General features: G+C 38.3%; 4 protein-coding genes across 5 annotated transcripts; 3 read left to right on the top strand and 1 right to left on the bottom strand.

Annotated features, from left to right (window-relative positions):
• Window positions 13-1,316, top strand: LOC109125876. Its single transcript, XM_019228628.1, has 2 exons — window positions 13-649; window positions 790-1,316. Exons 1-2 carry the CDS (start codon window positions 13-15, stop codon window positions 816-818), a joined length of 666 nt encoding a protein of 221 aa, XP_019084173.1. The 3' UTR covers window positions 819-1,316.
• On the top strand, window positions 5,572-6,607 carry LOC104709066. Its single transcript, XM_019229163.1, has 5 exons — window positions 5,572-5,638; window positions 5,724-5,789; window positions 5,874-6,012; window positions 6,133-6,268; window positions 6,448-6,607. Exons 1-5 carry the CDS (start codon window positions 5,572-5,574, stop codon window positions 6,601-6,603), a joined length of 564 nt encoding a protein of 187 aa, XP_019084708.1. The 3' UTR covers window positions 6,604-6,607.
• Window positions 8,570-10,865, top strand: LOC104705309 (rop guanine nucleotide exchange factor 3-like). The gene is made up of 7 exons (XM_010421288.2): window positions 8,570-9,218; window positions 9,297-9,413; window positions 9,506-9,660; window positions 9,736-9,810; window positions 9,891-10,190; window positions 10,271-10,615; window positions 10,721-10,865. Exons 1-7 carry the CDS (start codon window positions 8,888-8,890, stop codon window positions 10,838-10,840), a joined length of 1,443 nt encoding a protein of 480 aa, XP_010419590.1. The 5' UTR covers window positions 8,570-8,887; the 3' UTR covers window positions 10,841-10,865.
• Window positions 11,029-21,085, bottom strand: LOC104705306 (mediator of RNA polymerase II transcription subunit 12). 2 transcript variants are annotated; one of them, XM_010421285.2, is made up of 14 exons: window positions 20,464-21,085; window positions 19,711-19,762; window positions 19,455-19,608; window positions 19,315-19,374; window positions 19,006-19,111; window positions 18,581-18,649; window positions 18,419-18,472; window positions 18,190-18,294; window positions 17,903-18,049; window positions 17,474-17,818; window positions 15,085-17,390; window positions 12,374-14,980; window positions 11,935-12,247; window positions 11,029-11,839 (listed from the first exon to the last, which is right to left on the bottom strand). In XM_010421285.2, exons 3-14 carry the CDS (start codon window positions 19,577-19,579, stop codon window positions 11,384-11,386), a joined length of 6,693 nt encoding a protein of 2,230 aa, XP_010419587.1. In that variant the 5' UTR covers window positions 19,580-19,608; window positions 19,711-19,762; window positions 20,464-21,085; the 3' UTR covers window positions 11,029-11,383. The 2 variants fall into 2 exon arrangements, with proteins under 2 accessions (XP_010419587.1, XP_010419586.1); XM_010421284.2 differs by having other exon boundaries at window positions 19,455-19,762.

The following is a 22,948-nucleotide window of genomic DNA, read 5'->3' as shown; positions in this document are numbered from 1 at the left end:
GTTAATGAGTCTATGAAGGTTGTTCTGTTTCTGAATGGACTAGCTAGGGAATATGACCCTATTGCTACTGTTATCCAGAGTTCTCTGTCTCGTTTACCGGCTCCTACATTTAACGATGTGGTTCTTGAGGTCTCTAGTTTCGACTCGAAGTTGCAGTCGTATGAATCTGCTTCAGATGTCTCGCCAAATCTAGCTTTTCAAGCTCAAAGGGGTGGTTTCTCTGGCTATCGTGGTCGAGGATCGAACTCTCGTGGTCGAGGAGGTCGCAACTTCTCTACTCGTGGTCGTGGTTTCTCTCAACAGGTCAACAACTCTGGTTGGAATCAGTCTCAGTCTGGAGTATCTAACAACATTCGTCCTGTGTGTCAAATTTGTGGAAGAGTTGGTCATGTTGCTCTTAAGTGCTGGAACAGGTTTGATAACACTTATCAGAGTGATGACGTACCACAGGCTCTTGCTGCTCTTCAGGTCTCAGATAGTTGTGGTCGAGAGTGGGTTACAGATTCCGGTTCCTCTGCACATGTTACGTCTACACCAAATCAGTTGTCTGCAGTTACACCCTACAATGGCCCAGAGACTGTAATGGTTGGTGATGGGGCTCATCTTCCCATTACTCATGTTGGTTCCACGACACTCACCACGAATGCAGGTAGTTTACCACTCTTAGATGTACTTGTTTGTCCGTCTATGAAACAATCTTTACTGTCGGTCTCTAAACTTTGTGATGACTATCCCTGCGGTGTGTTTTTTGATGCTAATGCTGTGTATGTGATTGATCTGAGAACTCAGAAAGTGGTGACCAAAGGACCTCGTCGTAAGACTTTGTATATGTTGGAGAACAAGGAGTTTGTGGCCCTCTTCTCAAATAGACAGTGTGCGGCAAGCGACATGGTGTGGCACCAACGTTTAGGACATGCAAACTTTCAAGTTCTTCAGCATTTAAGGAACAGCAAGGCGATAACAATTAATAAGAGCAGCACTTCTCCTGTTTGTGGACCTTGCCAAATGGGAAAGAGTAGTCAATTACCGTTTTTTAATTCTGAGTCTCATTCAAAAGAACCCATTGATCGAATTCATTGTGATCTTTTGGGACCCTCTCCAGTTGTATCAGTTCAAGGCTTCAAATATTATGCAGTTTTTGTTGACAATTTCTCTCGTTACTCTTGGCTAATTCCATTAAAGAGGAAGTCTGATTTCTATGATGTGTTTCTGGTCTTTCAAAAACAAGTTGAAACTCAGTTTGCCAAGAAAATAAAGGTTTTTCAGAGTGATGGAGGAGGAGAGTTCATGAGTACACGGTTCAGGAAGCATTTACAAGATCATGGTATTAAGCACCTACTGTCTTGTCCGTCTACTCCGCAACAAAACGGTATTGCAGAGCGGAAACACAAACATCTCACTGAATTGGGGCTATCAATGTTGTTTCAAAGTAAGACTCCACTTCGCTACTGGGTTGAGGCCTTTTATTCTGCAAATTTTATCAGTAATATGATTCCCTCCTCCACTCTAGCTCAGAAAAGTCCAGCAGAGGTGTTGTATAACAGGTCACAAGACTATTCTTTCTCAGGATATTTGGTTCTGCCTGTTATCCTTGCTTAAGACCTTACACACAACACAAATTTGAGCCACGGTCCCTGCAATGTGTCTTCCTTGGATATCATCCGCAGTATAAAGGTTATCGATGTCTTTATCCTCCGACCGGTCGAGTTTATATCNGGACATGCAAACTTTCAAGTTCTTCAGCATTTAAGGAACAGCAAGGCGATAACAATTAATAAGAGCAGCACTTCTCCTGTTTGTGGACCTTGCCAAATGGGAAAGAGTAGTCAATTACCATTTTTTAATTCTGAGTCTCATTCAAAGGAACCCATTGATCGAATTCATTGTGATCTTTGGAGACCCTCTCCAGTTGTATCAGTTCAAGGCTTCAAATATTATGCAGTTTTTGTTGACAATTTCTCTCGTTACTCTTGGCTAATTCCTTTAAAGAGGAAGTCTGATTTCTATGATGTGTTTCTGGTCTTTCAAAAACAAGTTGAAACTCAGTTTGCCAAGAAAATAAAGGTTTTTCAGAGTGATGGAGGAGGAGAGTTCATGAGTACACGGTTCAGGAAGCATTTACAAGATCATGGTATTAAGCACCTACTGTCTTGTCCGTCTACTCCGCAACAAAACGGTATTGCAGAGCGGAAACACAAACATCTCACTGAATTGGGGCTATCAATGTTGTTTCAAAGTAAGACTCCACTTCGCTACTGGGTTGAGGCCTTTTATTCTGCAAATTTTATCAGTAATATGATTCCCTCCTCCACTCTAGCTCAGAAAAGTCCAGCAGAGGTGTTGTATAACAGGTCACAAGACTATTCTTTCTCAGGATATTTGGTTCTGCCTGTTATCCTTGCTTAAGACCTTACACACAACACAAATTTGAGCCACGGTCCCTGCAATGTGTCTTCCTTGGATATCATCCGCAGTATAAAGGTTATCGATGTCTTTATCCTCCGACCGGTCGAGTTTATATCTCTCGCCATGTGATATTTGATGAGCAATGTTTTCCCTTTGAGCATCAATACAAGCATTTAGCTACACAACACAAAAGTGGTTTGCTTCAAGCGTGGCAACAGGGTGAGGTTTCCTCTGCAATTCCTCATTTGCTTCCCTCCATTCCTTCTGAGGTGGTTGAATATCCTGACGCAACTCAAATGGAGTCCGGAGTAGGGTCTGCTGTATCGCAACAACAAGAGACTGCAGAAGTAGAGTCTGCAGAAGTAGATTCCGTTGTGTCACAACAACTCTGTCCTATAATTCACTCTGCTCCAAATACACCAGAAATTGAAGATGTTGGTGCCTCCGAGATTCCTGCTGTTGAGTCAGGAGGTCATTCGATGACTACTCGGTCTCAGCATGGGATTCGAAAACCTAATCCTCGATATGCTTTGGTTGCAAGAAAGACCATGCCGTCGTTACCAACAACAATAGCTGAGGCCTTGGCTCATACGGGTTGGCGACAAGCTATGCTTGAGGAGCTCGATTCTATTTACAAGAATAACACTTGGATCTTGACTCCTGCGACTGCTGAGATGAATATCCTTGGATGCAGATGGGTGTTCACTGTCAAGTTAAACGCTGATGGTTCTCTAACCAAACTTAAAGCGAGGCTGGTGGCCAAGGGATACGATCAAGAAGCGGGTGTGGACTTTACAGAGACATATAGTCCCGTGGTTCGAACATCTACCATTCGTATCGTTCTAGCAGTTGCTACTTCCAAGAACTGGAGCATTACTCAGTTAGATGTAAAAAATGCCTTTTTGCATGGTGATTTACAGGAGGAAGTCTTCATGATTCAACCTCCAGGCTTTGAGGATGTTGCAAAGCCAAATCATGTGTGTTCTTTGAAGAAAGCCCTCCATAGACTGAAACAAGCTCCTAGGGCTTGGTTTGATAAGTTCAGTAACTTTCTCATTGAATATGGCTTTGTGTGCAGCAAAGCCGACCCCTCTCTCTTTGTTTATCATCATCATGGTGATACTATGGTCATCTTGTTGTATGTGGATGATATCTTGTTAACCGGTTCCAACTCTGCTCTTTTCAAGTCTCTAATTGCAAAGCTGAATACAAAATTCGCCATGAAGGACCTTGGAGATATTCACTATTTCTTAGGCATTCAAGCTCAGTCGTTTTCCAACGGCTTGTTTCTTAGTCAATCCAAGTATGCAGAGGAGATTCTGCATCATGCTAGTATGTCCAAATGCAATCCTGTCCATACACCGCTGCCTCAACGACTGGATCAAGTGTTTAAGGATACGCGTCTCTTCTCTGAGCCAAGCTACTTTCGCAGTCTTGCAGGTAAGCTTCAATATATGACAATCACGAGACCGGATATACAGTTTGCAGTCAATTTTATCTGCCAACGGATGCATGCTCCAACCGAATCAGATTTTCATCTCTTAAAGCGCATCTTGCGATATATAAGAGGGACTACAAAGATGGGCTTACATATGCATCGGAACAGTGACTTGTCGTTGGTATCTTACAGTGATGACTTACCATTGGTTTCATACAGCGACAGTGACTATGCCGGGTGTCAAGACACACGACGGTCTACGACAGGTTTTTGCTCATTGCTTGGTTCAACTCTGATTTCCTGGTCTGCAAAACGCCAACCTACAGTCTCGAGATCATCAACCGAAGCTGAATACAGAGCCCTTGCAGCAGCTGCATCAGAGTTAACTTGGATATCTTTTGTGCTTCGTGACTTGGGCATTGTTCAAACTAGGCCGGCCATTCTTCGTTGTGATAATCTCTCGGCTGTTTATCTCTCTGCTAATCCAGTTTTCCACAATCGCTCCAAGCATATCGAAGTTGACTATCATTATGTTCGTGAGAGAGTTGCTCTTGGTCTTCTTGAGGTTCAACATGTTCCGGCTGCGTTACAACTTGCGGACATCTTTACGAAGTCTCTTCCCCGACAAGCTTTCCAACGTCTTCGTTACAAACTGAATGTTGCGATGCCTCCCACCATCAGTTTGCGGGGGGATGAGAGTCTATAACATCAAGTCCAAGACAAAAGTGTTTTGGGCTCTGGCCTACACATGAGAAGCCCACTACCAAAACAGAGTCCGACAGTTCAACAACTCTGTCCTTCTCTGCAACAAGGCGACAAAGGGACAAAGCAGAGGCAGGTGACAAAGACATTACCTGAACAAGATGGTGACATTGTACTATCGAGCCGTTATGATTCTCTTCTGTCATTAGAGGAGGCGTAGATATTCACCATTTATCATGAGATTAGGTGTGTGGTCAAAGAACCTAGAATGTTCCTCAAAATTGTATAAATAAGAACTCACTCTATAATTGTAAGTTAAGGAGAATAATACAGTAAAGTTCAGTTTTTCAAAACTAGTTCTTGTTTATTCACACTAGAAGTCATCCTTATTATATACTAGCTTAGAACGTCAAATTTTTCGGATGTGGGATTCGTTAAAGTTAATAATTCAATTATTCTGCCGACATTTTATATTGCGTTGTCATCATAAGGTTTACCTTAAACCTCAAGTAATTGACTTGGTCCTCTATGTAGGCTTTTTAAATGTTAAGTTGGGCCGAAACAGACCCGTCTGATAAGAAGGAACTGTTCGTGCAAATCCGATCAGTGAGGTACTGACGTATATTTTGTTCTCTTTTGTTTGTCTCACTTGAGTGTATGCCAATGTCAAATCTCAACTTCCTTCTTGATATATAGATTAATTCATTGGATGATTTTGCGCTTCAGTTTCTTGCTGAATCCTTTAAAAAAAACGGATTTTGATATTTAGATGTAACTTTCTAAAAAGGTTATTTATTGAAAACTGTTGATTATTTTCTTGAATGCGTTATTTATGGTGTTCGTTTCTAACTCATAGAGCCTGCAAAGAAGTTTTAAATATCAAAATCCGTTTTTTTAAAACTTCGTGCAATATAAAACTTCATGGTTTCACATTCAATCTCTCCGATTGATTTAGCTTCACGACTCTTTCAATTAGTTTCGTAGAGTCTTCGAAGTATTTGATTTTGTTTGGATATTTTAATAATATGAAGAGAGGAATATTGGAAGTATTTCTCGTTGATGCTCATGGAATCACACACACAAATTTTATTGGTGATTATAAAGAGAAAGACAAACTTTCTTCATATGTTATTATACAGCAAACTAAAATCTTTGTATTGATCATTTTGGTTGGCAGGAAGTCCTGTGTATTTTGTGCTCTTACAATGTGGGACAAAGGAATACCCTAGCAAAATGTCAAAAGGTTCACTTTTTGTTACTGCGGTGATTTTAATTTGTTTTTCTTCTAAGCCAAATTATAAATTAGAAAAAAAATTTGGTTCAATAGGTGATAATGATAATGCATTGTGGAACCAAAAGTTTGTCTTCGATTTCCCTATGTCTCAATGGAAGAAGCTGACCCACATCAAATTTAGAATCATGGACAAAGAGCTCTTCAAGGATGGTGGATTTGTCGGTGAAACCATGTAAGTTTTTCTTGCAGAAACTGATTCTTGAGTGGTTTAACTATTAGTATTAGCAATATATATATATATATATATAATATAATTACCATCCATGTGTTTGTGACTCTTTTTGGTGTTCAGGATTCATCTTGAAGGGATAGTAACCGAAGGATGTGACAGAGGATACATGGAAACTAAACCAGCTCCATACAATGTTGTTCTTGACGATAATACTTTCAAAGGCCAACTAAAAATCGGATTGAGATTCATTGCAACGGTAAGTAACTACATACTCATGTAACTATCGAAGCATAAATTCGATTCTTTTAGCACATCAGGAGAATCTTTGTGATTTATTAATTAATCTAATTAGGGGTATACATGCTGAAATATTCTAGAACATCGACAATAACGTAGGATATCGAAATCTCTCAAAGAAAACGTTTATTTTTCTAGGATAAATCGCAGAGGAAAGCATGGGAGGTGAAGATGGAGGCCAAAAACCGTGAAGAACCAATTTCCCCAATTCTGAATCTGATGAAACTCCCTTTGTTAAGGTTTCTGCTCTACTGCTTTCGGAAAACAAACAAATATCAGCTTAAAGAGAACTAACATGCTAAAAAGGGTTAGCTACAAAACTCTTTTCTTTCGCTCTTTAATAATTAATTACATATATTTCAGATTCACATTGTGCTTATATCATAACCCAATTCGGATTTTATCAAAGTACTAGCAATGACATTTATTTGATTTCTGAGTTTGTGCAAACATTTTAGGTTCATAGCTGCATGGGCAAGGTCTCTCATCAATTAATGCAAAACTACCTTATATCGTTTCTTCGACTATAAACAATGTTGTTCCCTCTTCTTATTCGTAGCTAGGGTTTCACAATCAACCCTTTCACGGTATCGTGATGGGCAAGAATACGAAACTGTTGATGACTTTAATCTTTTTCACCTTCAAATTTAATGTAATGAATGGTCTGCATTTATATCTTTTGATGTAACATTTTTCTTACTTTCATTTAGTTTCCCAACCAATATAATAAATAATATCAGCATTGTCTTTAGTTCACTTTCTTCTAGCTATAATTTTGTTCTTTTTTTGAAATAAATTAGATATACATATACTAAACATACTTTTAATATCTTAACAAAATGTTGAAAGTAGTTGATATTGTATAATATCATAGTCCATATTACACTAAAAATAATGGCCCATAGATTAATTATATGCTATAAAATGCGTGTAGGATATGCGTGTACGGTGTACAAGGAGAAAATGGGACGCACGTCGTCCCACGCACGAACTGAACCATGCAATATGCATTTGTCTTCTCCATTACATTAAATTATCATGTGCTAATAAACTGTAAGTATATAACTCAAACTGAAAATACATTAAACTAAAACTTATATATCTAATCAATCACCAATTATGAGTTGCAGTTAATCGTGTAGGCTACATGGGGATAAGCTAAACTCCAGCCATGTGATACTTGGTCTAATTTAATAAACGGGTTGACACATAAATTTTTTAGAAAAAATTCCCAGTGGAGGTGTTACTATAGTCTATAGACCGACCAAAGATTACTTCTTTAAAATATAAAAGGTCAAGAGATAATATATATACTTTGAACATTCACTCGTATCTCATCTTAGTTTCAATCAAGATCTTTCATATAATTAAATATTTGGAGTTCAACAAATTGATATGAACGAGTTGTAGCTAGTAATTATTATAAATAATCCCGGATTTTCTTTTTAAACAAATAATGCTAAAATTTTACATGAGATGTAAAGTGAAAATATTTTTTTTTTCTGAAAATACGTAAAGTGAAAAGATGTGATATATGTATAATTATGAAAACGGAAAAAAAAAAGAAAAAAAGAAAGATAGATTGATCATTGGTCGCATAAATTGATCATTGGTCGCAAATGTGCAATCATTAATAACTTAGCATATATGTAATTTCCAATGGGAGCTAATAATTTATTAATTTGTTATTTGTGTGTGTGTTGGAAGGATCCACTAATCAAAGATATGTTTCTGATAGAAAACTATAGTCCATATTTTGAGCCAACAAGAAAATGATAAAGTATAGTAGTAGGCAGCCAAATAGACACAAATAGCTCTTGAACTTAAAAGGGAAAGGGGTATTTGTATTTTTTTTCTCATAGAAAAAAAAAACAACACTTGTTGAAGCCAAGGAAAAGCCACTTCATCGTCAGCAGATCGAGGATCGTACCTTTCATTGGACGGTCCACATTTTTCCGGTGGCCGGCTTAAAGAGAGGGGTTTTGTTTGGATTCGACAGGAGGGAATTTGGTTTTTTGAACGTTCAAAATTTATTTGCTTTAAACGTAAGAACTGAGAAGGTTTCAAATTCAAGAAGAAGCTTTAAAGGTAATATCAAATAAAGACCGTTGCTTTGATTTTTTTTTTTTTTTTTTTAACTTTAACGTTCTTTTCAAACTTAAAGTTTCAGACTTTTCTCTCATTTTGTGATCTCTATGGAACTTATATTTTGAATAATATATTTGTTCTTGTTCTGCAAAAAAACTCCGATGAAGTTTTCAATAAAATCGTGATTTTTAAAGTTCTCATTTGACCTGATTTTTTTATCCTTCATTCTTTTCTCTGCTTTTTTTTTTCTTTGCTTTAATTTTTGCTCTTTTTTTATTTGTTCTTGCTTTATTGTTCTTTAGGTCCTTAGAAATTTCACTTTCCAAAACCCAAAAACTCCCGGTTTCAAATTTTCGAAAGTTTCTTGAAACCCTAATTAATATCACAGCAAATATTTGGAGCTATAGTTTACATTTTTTTTTTTTGTGTGTGGTTACTTATTTAGAAGAAACAGAGAGAGACCTTTGAGGAGGAGTTTTGAGCTTTAAAGATGGAGAATTTATCGAATCAAGATGAAAACGATGAAGTGGGTTATCATCATCAATCACCTAGATCCATTGACCCAAATGATCAATCAGCATCAGAAACCCCGGTTTACTCGACGATGAGCATAGATTCCTTTGTTTATCCTCGAACTTGTTCAGAGAGCACTTCAGGCTTTTCAGACCATATTGATGAAACCAACAGCTTCTGTAGTGAAGCTTCTCCTTGTAATTGTCCTGTCCTCACTGAGTCTAAGTCTGATGAGAGCACCAAATGTCTCTCTGGTTTAGGGATGCAATCAAATGAAAATCTTGCAGTCCAAGAAATTTCAGAACCAGGTGCTGTGTTCTCTCTTCTCTACTTTTTTTTTTTTTTCCTTATGTCAATAATTAAAATGAGCTTTATGGTATTTGCAGAACTTGAGACAATGAAGGAAAGATTCGCAAAACTTCTACTTGGAGAAGATATGTCAGGGAGTGGTAAAGGAGTTTGCACTGCTGTGACGATCTCAAACGCAATTACTAATCTTTATGGTAAACGTTCATCTTTCACACAGCCTATGGTTCTCTACTTCTCTTGTTGTAGAATATTTTCATCTGATGCATGTATTTTTTAATGTTTGCAGCTACAGTGTTTGGACAGAATCTGAGGTTAGAGCCGTTAGAAACAGAGAAAAGAGCATTGTGGAAAAGAGAAATGAACTGTCTTTTATCGGTTTGCGATTACATAGTTGAATTCATCCCTAGATGTCAGAGTCTAAGCAATGGAGCTACTGTTGAGGTAAATAACTTGATGTAAACAGGAAAAAAAAATGAGAAATGGAAAAAATGAAAACATTGTTAGTGGGTTTTACAGGTGATGGAGAGTAGACCTAGAGCAGATATCTATATCAACTTGCCTGCTTTGAGAAAGCTTGATTCAATGCTTATGGTAAATATATCCAAAGATGTATAGATGTTCCTATGATTATTTGGTTTGATTACGGAACATCATTTTTTGTTTTGTTACAGGAAGCATTGGACAGTTTCCAGAACACAGAGTTTTGGTATGCAGAAGAAGGAAGTTTATCGATGAAATCTGCGCGTTCTGCGACTGGATCTTTCAGGAAAGTTATAGTACAAAGGAAAGAAGAGAAATGGTGGCTACCGGTTCCTCTAGTGCCATCAGAAGGTTTGTCAGATAAGGCCAGAAAACAACTCAAAAACAAGAGAGAGAGTACCAATCAGATTCACAAAGCTGCAATGGCTATCAACAGTAGCATTCTCAGTGAAATGGAGATACCAGACTCATACATGACAACTCTTCCAAAGGTTTTTTTACACCTTTTATGTTTTACTAGAGTCTTAACGATTCGGTTTTGAGTCTAATATTGGATTTTTAATCTCTGCAGTGTGGTAAAAGCAGTGTTGGAGATTCAATTTACCGTTACATGAGTAGTTCGGGTCGGTTTTTCCCAGAACAACTCTTAGATTGTCTGAACATAGGCTCTGAGCATGAAGCTGTTCAGTTAGCAGATAGAGTAGAAGCTTCGATGTATACATGGAGACGCAAAGCTTGTCTTAGTAACTCTAAGAACTCATGGAACCTGGTGAAAGATCTTATGTCAACTACAGAGAGAACAGACAAGAACTATGTTATGGCTGAGAGAGCAGAGACTCTGCTCTTCTGTTTGAAACAGCGTTATCCAGAATTGTCTCAGACATCATTAGACATATGCAAGATTCAATACAATAAGGTAAAACTGAAGGATGAAAGAAAAAGTCAGTTGAATTATGATTGTGCATTATCATAATTATTTTATTGAGATTTTCTAAAAAGTGTTGTTTTTTTTGGTTTGCAGGATGTTGGAAAAGCAGTGTTGGAGAGCTATTCAAGAGTACTTGAAGGTTTAGCATTTAACATAGTTGCTTGGATTGATGATGTTCTCTATGTAGACAAAACCATGAGAGGTAGTGAATAATAATAAAGCTCTAGTAGAGACTTTTGAGAAGATTCCTATGTTTCTGGTTCCATCTCTTGTAAAGCAAATCAATGATTGAAAATATATCCAGAAACATATTTTGTATTTATAGTAATCAGCTACGTTTCCCCATTTATAAGGAAGAACAAAAAGAGAGACAAGTGTTCTTCATCAATATAAAAGTTCAGAGGAATAATAATTTTTTTAGTGGATCATAAATAATGGTGTGACCAGCAATGGTGAACTGAGACAATTAATTTCGAATCCCTATATATACAACAGGGTTCCGAACCAGCATGGGTCCGGGGGGGTATGAAGTGGTGTGACCAAAAAGCAAAAGGGTTAGTAATTAAGATACAAAGATCTGAAGAAGGCACACAGACTCATAAGAGATTTCTCATTCAGACTTCCTTCTTCATGAGCCCTCAATAAATGATAGTACAGTCTAAGGCACCGAAGATCCAAGCCTTTTGCTCCTTGCTTCTCACTTTTCCAGAGCTCTCTTGATCATCAAAAACAAAAACTATGAAACAGTAGAATAATTCAGCTGTCGTCGTCTACTGAACCAACATAAGTTAGATCAGTCCGTCTGACCCTCACTGCACCTTTCAGCCAACAGGTGGCTCGAAGATTGGCCATGTCACTGCTATTTGAAACGTTGCTGCTTGATAGACCTGAACTTGTCCCATCTTCGAGAAGCGTCCATGGGTCAACCACATCTGTGTTGTCTACTTCTTGTTGTTGTTGAGGTGGTGACAACATTGTCTGCTTCAGCTTCCCTTGTGCTGCTGCAGTTCCAGTTTTCGGCAAGGCAGGGGAGTTTCTTTGAATGGGTCCACCACCACCAGATCCAGAAGGTTGAACAAGTGTGACTGCGGTTGGCGGAACAGAATGAGGCTGGCACGAGAGAGAACAGCGTAGAGAAGAAAAAAGGATGGGCATCGCTGCTTGTATCCGCCATCTAATGGTGTCTGGTAACTGCATCCGCGAAAGCTCATTCTGCATTGTTGACAAGAAGAAGAAAAAAAACTTCACAAATTGTATTTTGAGTCGGACAGATTCTAAAGGATTTTTCAAAAAAAAATCTCACAAACCTGTAAGCTCTCTGCTGCATCGCGGTCAAACAAGGTAAAGTCTTTGGATGATTCACTAGAGAGAGGCCTTGGCTTTAGCCAATTTGGCTGGTGATTGCTTAACAGCCCATGGAGTACAAACAGTAACCGGTCAAATAAGACTTCACTAGAGAGATCTGCCATGGCAGAAGGATCTAATGTTGAATCTGTCTCCACCTTTGATGGGTCACTACGAGGAGAGCATACAGCATAATCTTCATAAACAACTCGGCTTCCAAGCAAACGAACTATTGTAGATGCAAGTGCTTGTCTTGTGTTCCTAAACGAAGGTTCCCTGGAAAATAAATCGCCATACAAAAAGATAACCCAGATTTAATTCAGTAACTCGAAAAGAGCCAATTCATATGACGTTTCAACAAATCTGGTTAAACGAAAAAAGAAAATGGAAGATAGTGAGTACCCGCAGATGACAGGCAGTAATCTTAGAAGAAATTGTAACCGTAATGACATAGAAGCTCTCAAAGCAACAGGGGAAGGCGGTGGCGCAGTGTCAGTAGCATTGGTTGAGGATCTTCTTGCCAAACTAGGGCTGCCACCGCGAAGGCCCTTCCGGGTACTTCCTTTATTTGATGAAATCTCAGACCCAGAAGAAGCAGTTCCCATGTGCTTGTTGTTTGTTGTACTGCGGTTGGTAACTGAACTCAATTGCTGCTCAATATTGCTAAACTGTCTAACCAACTCATTCACAAAGGTACTGCGAGATTCATCAGAGCTTTGGTCTATGCATGGAAGCACTAGCTGAACAAAAGCCCTCTCAGTTGTAATCCCATAGCTAACAGTTGGACTATTCTCATCTAATGCTCGGGGTAACAATACCTTTTTTGAACCTGACCCTTCCTCGATCACTTCCCCTTCTTCAATAGAAGTAATTTCCAACTTCCTTTTCTTATCTGCCTTGTTTGCCGTAATAGGATCAGAACTGGAGCTGCTGCACCAACCCCAAGGTTTCCAAAACTGAGGTTTAGTGGGAAGTCCTTTGCTTTCACCTACAATAATCAGTTTTTGTCTGATTGTTTTTCGTCCAAAAAGAACATCTTGGCCTGCTAGAAACCATTCAGCTTGCTTCAACATTGATTCCTCAACCGATCTACCAAAGAGATGAACCACTTCTGAGAAAAGTGGGACCGCATCAGGTCTAACCAATAACCTTGTGAGGAGGATTTGAATGAAATTTTTCTCATTCTCAGAGGCCTCAGGCTTCTCAGAGGTAGGACAGGAAGATCGTATTGCATCTGCCAAAGGCATATCGTGATTTTCGAGTTTCTCAGTTAGGGCTTGCTCATTTAGAAGCAGCCTGAGTTCCACCCACTGCCAGTGAAATTTTGCAGGTTGCAGGCAATCTAATACAGATACAAGCTTGTCCACAAGCTTTGTTCCATTTCCCTGGTGCCGGTTTTTTGCTTCACTAACTCCTTCATGGGAATAGCCAGAGGATGGCACCTTACAATCAATTATAGAATTTAAGAAAAGACGCGCTCGAAGAGGAGCAAAGGCCACAGATTTCAAGTGCATATCCAAACCAATCGATTCAAATACCGACGCAAAATCAGCATCTGTGGAATCAGCAACGATCAGTTCATAAAGTCCCTGGGTGTCTCTCAAACACACGTCTCGAAAAGGAAGGTGCTTAATAACATCATGGAAGGCTATTGTCAAAGACTGATAAAGGCGGTGAGTGTCTTCATGGACGCTGGAGTTAGAGATATTATTCAAAACAAAAGGCCTCCATAGAATAAACGCAATAATTGAATAAGCTGGTGGGAAGACCAATTTCAGCGGAAGCATGCGCTGCATACGTGATATAGCCACCACGGAAGATTCTCCCACAAGCTCCAAAACCAGCCCTTCCGAAACAGTTTTGCAATTACCAACAAGGAGTCTGAACCAATGTACATACACTTCAATAGGGCTTTCCACTTTAGACGCTCCCATGGACCTAGCACTGCCATTAGAACTTGATTTTGTACGCCTTACAAACTGAACAAAATCTAGGTACTCCTTTAGTCTCAGCAGACCAACAATCCTTTCAAGGGTTATAACACCATGTGTGATAGAACCTATAACAAGTGCAGATACAGCTGCAACTTTTGTTGCTCTGCTCGCCGCTATTTTGCTAGTACCATTCGGCAAATCATTTGTTGAATTGTTCGCATTTGAATCATAGGATTCAGGAGATAGCTGATGCTGACCTCGGGATCCCTTCCCAGGGGAAAAAGCTCCAGCAAGAGCAGTGGAACTTTCTGTTGCAAGTGCTATTTCAAACACTCGGCTTTGACGCTCTCCAAGAGCTTCCTTTAGAAGGCATAGGCAGGTTATATGAATTTGCAAAATGTATCGAGCAAAATTAGATGAATCGATGCCAGATGGATGAGTCTGATGAATGGTTCCCAAAGAGAACTCTGAAATCCTTGCCATCGAAAGGCCTACACTGTTTACAATTGCAGAAACCGCAGAAGAAACCAAAGTGGGATCACCCTCTTGAGCTGCACCGCCAGTCTGTCTAATGCAGTCCATTAGTCCAACTACAATTTGTTGAGCCACCTGAAACCCGTCATCGTTTTTCTCAGCAAGTGAGGCTTTCATAGTACCAGTACCAATGAGTTTTCTGAGATAATGAGTCGCCTCTTCAACATGTCGTTGCACAACATCTCGCATATTCAAACCCACTCTTGAAGGACGTGTACCGCCAATGCTGATTTTTTTACGTATATAGTCATCTGGATTTTCAACTCCTGCTGGAACTCCAAGGGGGATCCCATACTCACCATTTCCTGATCGCGTATGATCTAGTTCAGAGAGAAGTCTCTTTTCGCATGTTGCTTTGAAATTGTTATGCCATTCCACAATACTGGGAAGACTTCCATATCTTTTCAAAATATAGCGAGCATAAACTAAGGCTGCTGATCCAGAAATTTTTCCATTACTGGACATAAGTGATGCAGCACGGTTCATCAAAGCTGTCATGGCCTCAGGAACAAGATCTGCTGAAAGTAGAATATTTTCATACCTGAAAGAAATTGATGATATAAACCGATTAAATTTCTAGAAATACATCGACAAAATATATATTACTAATGAATGTTTACATATTGAACAGGAAGTAAAACCCACCTCCTCAGTGATGATACTAAAATAGCCTCCCCTATCTCACACATGTTGTTTGCAACATTCCTTGGCATAATTAGAAGGTTTCTTCCACCCTGAACGGCAAAACTTGGGCTACTGTTGGCCTTTGGCAACAGCCAAAAAAGAAATTTAACCACTGAAACAAAGTCAAGAGAGATATCCAAGAGAAATAATATAGTAGATAGCTCATCGACCCCAAGCTTCCACCTACTTGTGCTCTTCTCCTCAACTGGAGTACCTCTATTGAACTGCCCAACTTTCACACTGCTCTTTTCGGGCTCTTCAACAAGTTGCCGAACCAGAGTTGTTAGCCAAACTGCAATAGACCGCTTATCAACAAACTGTAGCTGCTTCAAAGATTTTCCAACAGATACAATATCCACAGAGGTAGAAGTTCTAAACACATCAACCACTTTATGATTCTCTCCTTCCACTCCAGGGCCATGATGAGGACAGCTTACTTTATTATCGCAAACATGACTTGTTGAAGCGCCCTGGCTACCTTCAATCCTAGCAGCTTGTAGTTGAGCCAGCGACTGTGTCTTGCGTGCCATCTTCTGCCTACCCCGTGGTACTTGTTTAGTTAACTCTATCTGAGGATCAACCTTCAGCGAAGACTCCAGAGTTTTTAAACCTTTCTTGATCCACCAGTTATCTTCTTCATCTGATGCAATTGGTGAATTCCCTTGATAGCAAGAGCTCTTTTCATCGCTCATTTTTTGTCTTTTTGCTCTTCTACAGTCTTCACACCCTGGTGTAGCTTCTGGTTGGTAAATCTTGCTATACACAGATCCACTTGATCTCTTAACACTACTTTGAAATTCATCTCGCATTGGATTTTTCACACCATATGACATACCTGGAAACTGCAGTAGAGCTGATATACGCTCCTTAAGTTCCCTAATATCCACACTACTCTTGGTATGTTTGTGAGGTCCCTCACTATCGGCCATGGCATTACACGTCCGAAAAACAACAGACGGAAGGGAAGAGGAATTTTTCTTTGACTTCTGATCAGACAGAATTAATTTATTCCAATATTTACCTTTCTTAACAAGTAACTCTCGAAGAAGAAGACGGCGTTCATTAGAATAAGTTCTCACAGCCTCGGAAAGCTTATCCCCTCCAAAGATCTGAGCTTCCTCTAAGGTTTCATGTACAAAACAGCCAGGTAGCTGTTTCAATATGCGATGGTGTCTCATTCTCCTTTCAGGATCAACAGCAGGTTGAATCACATCGATCATCCCGCTAACTATGAGTTGTCTCACGTATGCTATGGGATTAAAGATTCCAGAACGTATAAGTTCAAATACCAGCAATTGCAAGCGTTTTGCTCCCCCCCTGTGTACCTCATGCTGATCAATCCAACAGACTATGATATCATGTAATGGCCCCGGACTTTCAAATGCATCCATCGGACTGCTAGGTTTAGAAACATTAAGAAAATTGCTGCGACGATTCTTTCCTCTGCGAGCTGCGAATTCTCCACCCAGAATCTTTTGCTTCAGAAGCTGAATGACTAAATACACCTGAGAACAATCTTTTCTGCCAGAGAACTTGATATCTTTAGGCACACCAGCGCGGAAATCTCTAAAATCACATGTCGCCCATTCAATAAGGAAAAAAACGGAGCAAACAAAGGATGTGCTAATAGCGCCAATCCATCTAAGAGATGATCTTAAGCATGGACTCACTTCAGCTATCCAGGTCTCATCAACGGCTCCATTGCAAAGGTCCTCAAAGAGGTAACTGTAAGCAGCTCTGATATCTCCATCTGACAAAGCTTTATCCAAGGCCTGAACAGCTTTAGCCACATTATGTTGAGGATAACCAGTGCTAGCTATCTTTGCCAAATCATCTGCACTTCTTTGAATGGTTGAAATGGTATAATCAAAAGAAAGGAACTCAAACCGGGAATCAACTCCTCTTCCTTGAACCTGGGTAGAAATATCTGCAGAATTACTTTTCAGATTCTCATAAGCCTTTGACGTATAGCTCACATCATTGGGTCCACGTGCTGTTACAGGAGGAGGAAGAGGGAAGCAATCCGAAGCAACAAACGTGTCGGATGCAGCAAGTACCAAGTAGCGAACCATCTCAATTAGCGCAGAGAGAGTATAAGCTCTTCGAGAGTTATCAACAAGATCAGATCCACCAGGAGCAGGTTCCTGAATGAAACGGACAGCAATAGCTACAAGACTCTGTACATATGTCTGAGAGAGAACAATGCTCTCTAAAACACCATACACGATGGGGAGTAGCAACTGCAAAATTTCAAAGACCTCCTTTTCCTGCAGTAAAGCAAAAGAAAAAATTTACAAAGCCGAAGAAAAGAAAATCTATCTAGAGTCTATAAATTAATCTAACACCATACCTGTAAGAGCCGGAGAACCCAATCAACAATGAGATTAGGAAAAAGAAGCCCTTCGGCATGGTGCCATTGTAGAAGACGCACCATATACCACCATTTAAAATGCAGAGATGTTTCCTCCCCATAAAGGCTTGCTGATGCTGGACTAATCTTTTGCACTGATCCTGTATAAAGCATCTGCGGTGACCTATCTCTAGTTTGCTGAGCAGGAAATGAGCTATTTCGTGACAAAAGTTCATCCAAGAGGTATTGCAAATATTCAATAACATCTTTTGTCCATTGTTCACACCGAGAAGCATGTGTCTTGTCAGGTGTTCCTGAAGAAATAGCAGCAGGACTAGGTCGCACCTGCACATTATTAGCAAAACTTGATATCGTCCAACAGAATGAGAAACTAATTTGAGATATTAGATTAATTGTCCAACAATGTACCTGATTGAGATAAGTCACTTTTATAAACCAAGTAGCTCTCAATAACGGGACGTTGTTCCTTATAAGGACTTCAAATAAGGTTTTTCTCCTATATCCAGGAATGTTATCAGCCAAACAGCGTAATCTTTTGTGCTGTTGCGATAAACTCTGTGAAAAAATGAGAGCAAGAATGAGTTGAATATTCTTCTTTACGAACATATGGCAGCTACGAGTGTACGGCAACAAACATGGATCAAAGGAGCATTAATAAGAAGTTTGGATAAGCATATAATGATATGCCAGGGTACCTCGATCCATTTTTTCTTTGTCTCCTCCCCACATGATCTCTGTTCTGGAAATCCAGGCTTACATAGAAGCGAACCAGAGAGAGGCACCCCATAAACTTGACCAGCCTGCCATTTAATTACGGCGATTATGTATTATAAGTAATATAAGAATATTCAACTCATTCTTATACCCTGAATCCTGCACAGAGAGCACAATCTAAATTGAAAAGGAAGAGAATATCTCGATTACCTTGCGCTTGAGTGCACGAGATTCATTGATAGCTCTAAGACACTTTCTGACGGCCTGCGGGATAGAAATTGAATTTTAGTTCCATGTGAAACACAAATGAACTCCAATAGAGATCACATATATAGGGGAGAAAATACTGATATATACTCTCTAGTACCGTACCTCTTTGCATTTTAGGACCACAGGCTTCGAGAAAGTATCGACCTGGGACAATATAATCTCTTCGGATTCCTATAAAGGCCAAAGAGCATAACCTCAATCACAAGAGAATGCGACAAAAACTAGTGGAGTAAGGAATTCAAAACTCTTAACATCAAAAAGTATTTTAATTTCTGTAGACTTTCTGAGTTGCAAGCATCCTATAAAATTATATTGAACAAAACATCACTACAATCTATCAAGCTACAGTGAACATTCGGCCTCAGGAATACATTATTCCTACATTACTGCCGGGAATCTATAGGAAAATAACATAGGCATGGGTCCAAGATAAGATCTTTACATCTATTGCAAACATGTCACTAATAATTAACAATGATTTTTAAATAGCACAACAAGAAAGCATAATTAAATTCAGTTAATCGCACCTTAAGTCCATCAACAGTTTCCTTGTATCCATATTGAACATACTCTTTAGTCAGATTTTCTTCAGGAGAACTTGATGTTGGAGGATGAAAATCAGGCGGTCCTAATCTGCAATATTTTAGAGAAAAGGTACAAATCAAGAATGGAACAGAGTCGCCAACTTCATGCATTAACAAGCATTCAAAGGACTTAGCCTTACGGAGATAAAAGAGTGATATCATAAGCTACAAACCCAAAGCAGCAAAAGTAGGAATCGTCTATAATGGGTTTATCCAAAAACTAAACTAGGGATAAGGTCAAAGTGGAATTACCGGGAATTCAGACCGTCCTTTTCACACTTCAACTTGTAGGGTGTCAACGGAGGTGGCCTCCTGCAGTAAAGAAAGATTTCACACGTCTTCAAATGTATCAACGTATAATGCTATGTAAGGACTTCTTTCAATAGACATGCCTGGAGTTTAGCGAGTAGTTGCCAATTGAAGAGGAATCAGCTCGTCCTGAGTCCCTAGCGGATGCACCACCTATAGCACTATTATTGACTGCACTAGTGCAGTTGGCAGCATGATACCTTTGCATTTCTCCAAACTATAGCCAGCATACTGGTTCTGACATCAACATACCATAATAAACTCTAAGAACTAATCCACAATCTAGCACCATACGAAATTTTTTCACGGACTTCCACTTATATTGCAATTTCTCCTTACAGCATAAAACTTAGCACTAGCGACAGCGCAACCCCATTGATGGAAGTAAACCCTGAAACATAAAGTTACCCTTGGTGTTCAACTTACACTGAAGTCATATAGGCGGAAAAGGAAACACTAAATTCACATATAGTCTCAAAACTCAGTTTGTAAATTGTTATTTTTTGTCCCTACGAAATTCAGTTGTTTGAAATCATATCACAGATCAGCTGCTCATTACGCTTACTCTTAACTGTCAAAGTAATATAAAACGCCTAATACTTTCCAAATTCTCTTCAAAATGTAAACCTGAAACTTTCCCTATAACATACATACATCAATTCAAGTGAAAGTCTGAGCTTAGCATGATACAGATCCCACCTCGAAGACACGTAAGTTACACTATGAGGAAGAAGAAGAAAAAAAAAAAGTGACCTTGAGTAAATGTAAACAAACCATAATAAAGCAACGAAACTAGAAGACAAACGAAATCCTGGAAGTTGAGTTCAAAAGAGAATAAATCAGGAACAATATTTCTATAAACAAAGCAGAAATTTACAAACTTTATCGAAGAAGAAGATTTCACTACGAGTTGAAACACACACAAATCAAATAGCTACTACATACAAGAGTAAGAAGAACAAATCCAGATAGAAGCAAAGAAAAAATCTGCTCAATGAGCTAGAAAGCAATCACCTTGATCAAATTACCAAATCGAACTACGACCAATAGATATTAAAAAAGAAAATTAGGGTTTCAAAATCGAAAACTAACCAATAGGAGGAAGCTTGAGATGACCCCAGAATCCGGAGTCGAACCAAAGTTAGGGTTTTGAGAGCAATTCGACCCTGATGAGACCAAAACTCAAAGAACCCCGAGATTCGACGAATCAAGGGGAGAGAGATTGGAAACGAAGACAGAATCAAAGCTCCAAGCTTTGAAGAAATTAAGGGTTTCCAAGAAAGGGGAAATCTAGAGGGAGAGAAAGAAACCAAAGGGCACACGAGAAGAAAGAAGAAGAAGCCAAAGGAAGAGTCTTGGGCTTGGGGTTAAAGTTTGACTCTTTTTCAATCTCTTCTCTTCTGCACTTTTGGTGTAACGACGATGACGACGACGAATGCTCTCTCCTCTCCTCTCTGCTTTTTGTAAAAATTCCTCTTTGGAGATTTTGTTGATTCCGTAAATTGGGATGTGGAAACTGTTTTCGTGTGCTCTTCGGAGGTAAGAAAGAACCAAACACCAAAAGAAAAAAGAAGAATCAAATAGAAGCAAGCAAACCAACAAACTCTCTTCCGATTGATCGATCGAATTCGATCTAACACACACTGTTCTGGTAAGAAAATCTTAACCTTTTCTGGTTTATATTCCCGATTTTGTCCTTGCGTTTTCTTCCCTACCTCCCCTAGGGGCTTTATGGGTAAAATTGTATTTTATTTTCTTATTATTATGAGACTATATTGTATGTTTTGACATGATATATTATGGTGGATGGATGCAATGCAATGCAACAAGGGTTTCGTCTTCTCAACCCATCTTTATTTCCTTTTTGGGATTTTCAAGCTCCTCCTAGCTAGGGCATGTTTTGTGTATGGATTGGTTTTACCTTTTTTTTTTTAGTATTTTCTAATGTTAAATTATATTCGAAAAAAAAAATAAAACGTTTTTACAATAGATGTAACACTTTTCGAATGCAAACAGCTTAGGAAAAAACAATTAAAACCATAGTCTAAACTCTAGATTGCAGCCACATCTAAAAAGCTTCATCATATCTCCGATCACATATTTTTTATAGCGTTTCGAATTCAAAATTGTGAATTCAATCAATGTTTTCCTGGATCAATTGTAAAAGTATTGTTTTTTAAAAAAGTGTTTTTAGCAACAGTTTAAAAACCCATTAATCAACAATAACATGCGATATTCGAGTTTTGATATTTCTTTTTATGGTAACAGTACAATCAATACTAACTTCATGTTAAGCAAAATATTTGTCATTTTCTATTTATGTTACTGTTTTTTTTTGTCAACAAAATACAAGATCAGCTCAAACGAGCCAATTGGAAGGAAAATCGTTTACATAGGTATGTTACCGTTGTTATTATTTATTACTTTCGTTCATTTGTTATTCAAATTTAGCGGTGGGCATTTAAACTGAACCGAACCAATCCAAACCCAATCCTACACTCCAACCATTCGGTTATGTTTCTTCTCAACCCAAATGGTTCAGTTGGGTTTTAAACCAAACCGAACCAATAACCCAATGTGTTTCTTAGATTAATTAATAATATTATTAAAATTATAAATATGTGATCTTACCTATTACCACTTGCATTTGTTTTCTGTTTTACTTTATTTTAAATTTTCTAATAAAATTAACTAAATATAAATATATATTTAATTATATTTAATATTAGGTATTAATTTGATTTTTCTAGCTTTTCTAATTTATTTGATTAAATTAACTATTATAAAACCATAATAAATTTTATTTTGTTACATTATTTTGACTTTTAAACCGAATTAAAACCAAAGTAAACTAAAACCAAACCAAACCAAACCAAACACAAACCGACCCGAACACAAACCAAACCAAACTAATTTTTGTTGAGTTTGGTTAGAGTTTTACCAAAACCGAATAAACTGAACCAAACCAAACCCAAACTTAAACCGAAATACCCACCCCTATTCAAATTAAAGAACGTGAAAGTAATACTCCCTCTGTTTCATATAAAAGTGTCATTTTGACACATTTTGTCATAAAAATAGTGTCATTGTGTATTTTTAATAGTCTTTAATTTTTTTTATCCCAAATATTTGAGCTTATTAATTAGAAAGATAAATGTTTTTAATTAGTTTATTTATAAAGGATTAAAATAAAAATTTACATATTTTTTTTAATTTTATGTGAATTATGTCAAAATGACACTTTTTGTGAAACAAGAGGAGTAACACAACCATAATTTAAAGTGGAATAATTTTATTTTCATTGGTTAACTCTTTATGCTAATCCAAAAACTAACTCACTAAATGTTATATTCATTCCAAAGATAAATCTCGTATCACAAATAACTTAACAAAAGGATAATATTCTAAAACAAGAACATATAAGTAAGTGAAAGTGTTGATTGGTGTCCAAAGAAAAGGAAAAAGTGACAATGTTTTTTTTGGTGTGAAACAGGGAGACAAGGGCCTCCCTTACTTTATTAAGAACAAACAATTAAACTACAAACGCACATGACGAGGGTAAGCAGACCCAATGGAA

This window comes from Camelina sativa, chromosome 8 (genome assembly GCF_000633955.1).
Source record: "Camelina sativa cultivar DH55 chromosome 8, Cs, whole genome shotgun sequence".
Taxonomy (NCBI): Eukaryota; Viridiplantae; Streptophyta; class Magnoliopsida; order Brassicales; family Brassicaceae; genus Camelina; species Camelina sativa.
The sequence above is the reverse complement of the archived record's forward strand: the minus strand, read 5'-3'. Positions and strand labels throughout refer to the sequence as shown.

Bases quoted from the DNA above. Each gene is read 5' to 3' on its own strand.
- LOC104705306 (XM_010421284.2), bottom strand. From the start codon at position 19,579: ATGCAAAGGTATCATGCTGCCAACTGCACTAGTGCAGTCAATAATAGT. The intron at 18,050-18,189 runs GTACCCTGGCAT...ATTTTTTCACAG, and splicing joins CAAAGAAAAAATGGATCGAG to AGTTTATCGCAACAGCACAA. The intron at 12,248-12,373 runs GTACTCACTATC...TTTATTTTCCAG, and splicing joins TTACTGCCTGTCATCTGCGG to GGAACCTTCGTTTAGGAACA.
- LOC104709066 (XM_019229163.1), top strand. From the start codon at position 5,572: ATGAAGAGAGGAATATTGGAAGTATTTCTCGTTGATGCTCATGGAATC. The intron at 5,639-5,723 runs GTGATTATAAAG...TTTGGTTGGCAG, and splicing joins CACACACACAAATTTTATTG to GAAGTCCTGTGTATTTTGTG. The intron at 6,269-6,447 runs GTAAGTAACTAC...TTATTTTTCTAG, and splicing joins GATTGAGATTCATTGCAACG to GATAAATCGCAGAGGAAAGC.
- LOC104705309 (XM_010421288.2), top strand. From the start codon at position 8,888: ATGGAGAATTTATCGAATCAAGATGAAAACGATGAAGTGGGTTATCAT. The intron at 9,219-9,296 runs GTGCTGTGTTCT...TGGTATTTGCAG, and splicing joins CCAAGAAATTTCAGAACCAG to AACTTGAGACAATGAAGGAA. The intron at 9,414-9,505 runs GTAAACGTTCAT...TAATGTTTGCAG, and splicing joins CGCAATTACTAATCTTTATG to CTACAGTGTTTGGACAGAAT.
- LOC109125876 (XM_019228628.1), top strand. From the start codon at position 13: ATGAAGGTTGTTCTGTTTCTGAATGGACTAGCTAGGGAATATGACCCT. The intron at 650-789 runs GTAGTTTACCAC...CTGAGAACTCAG, and splicing joins GACACTCACCACGAATGCAG to AAAGTGGTGACCAAAGGACC.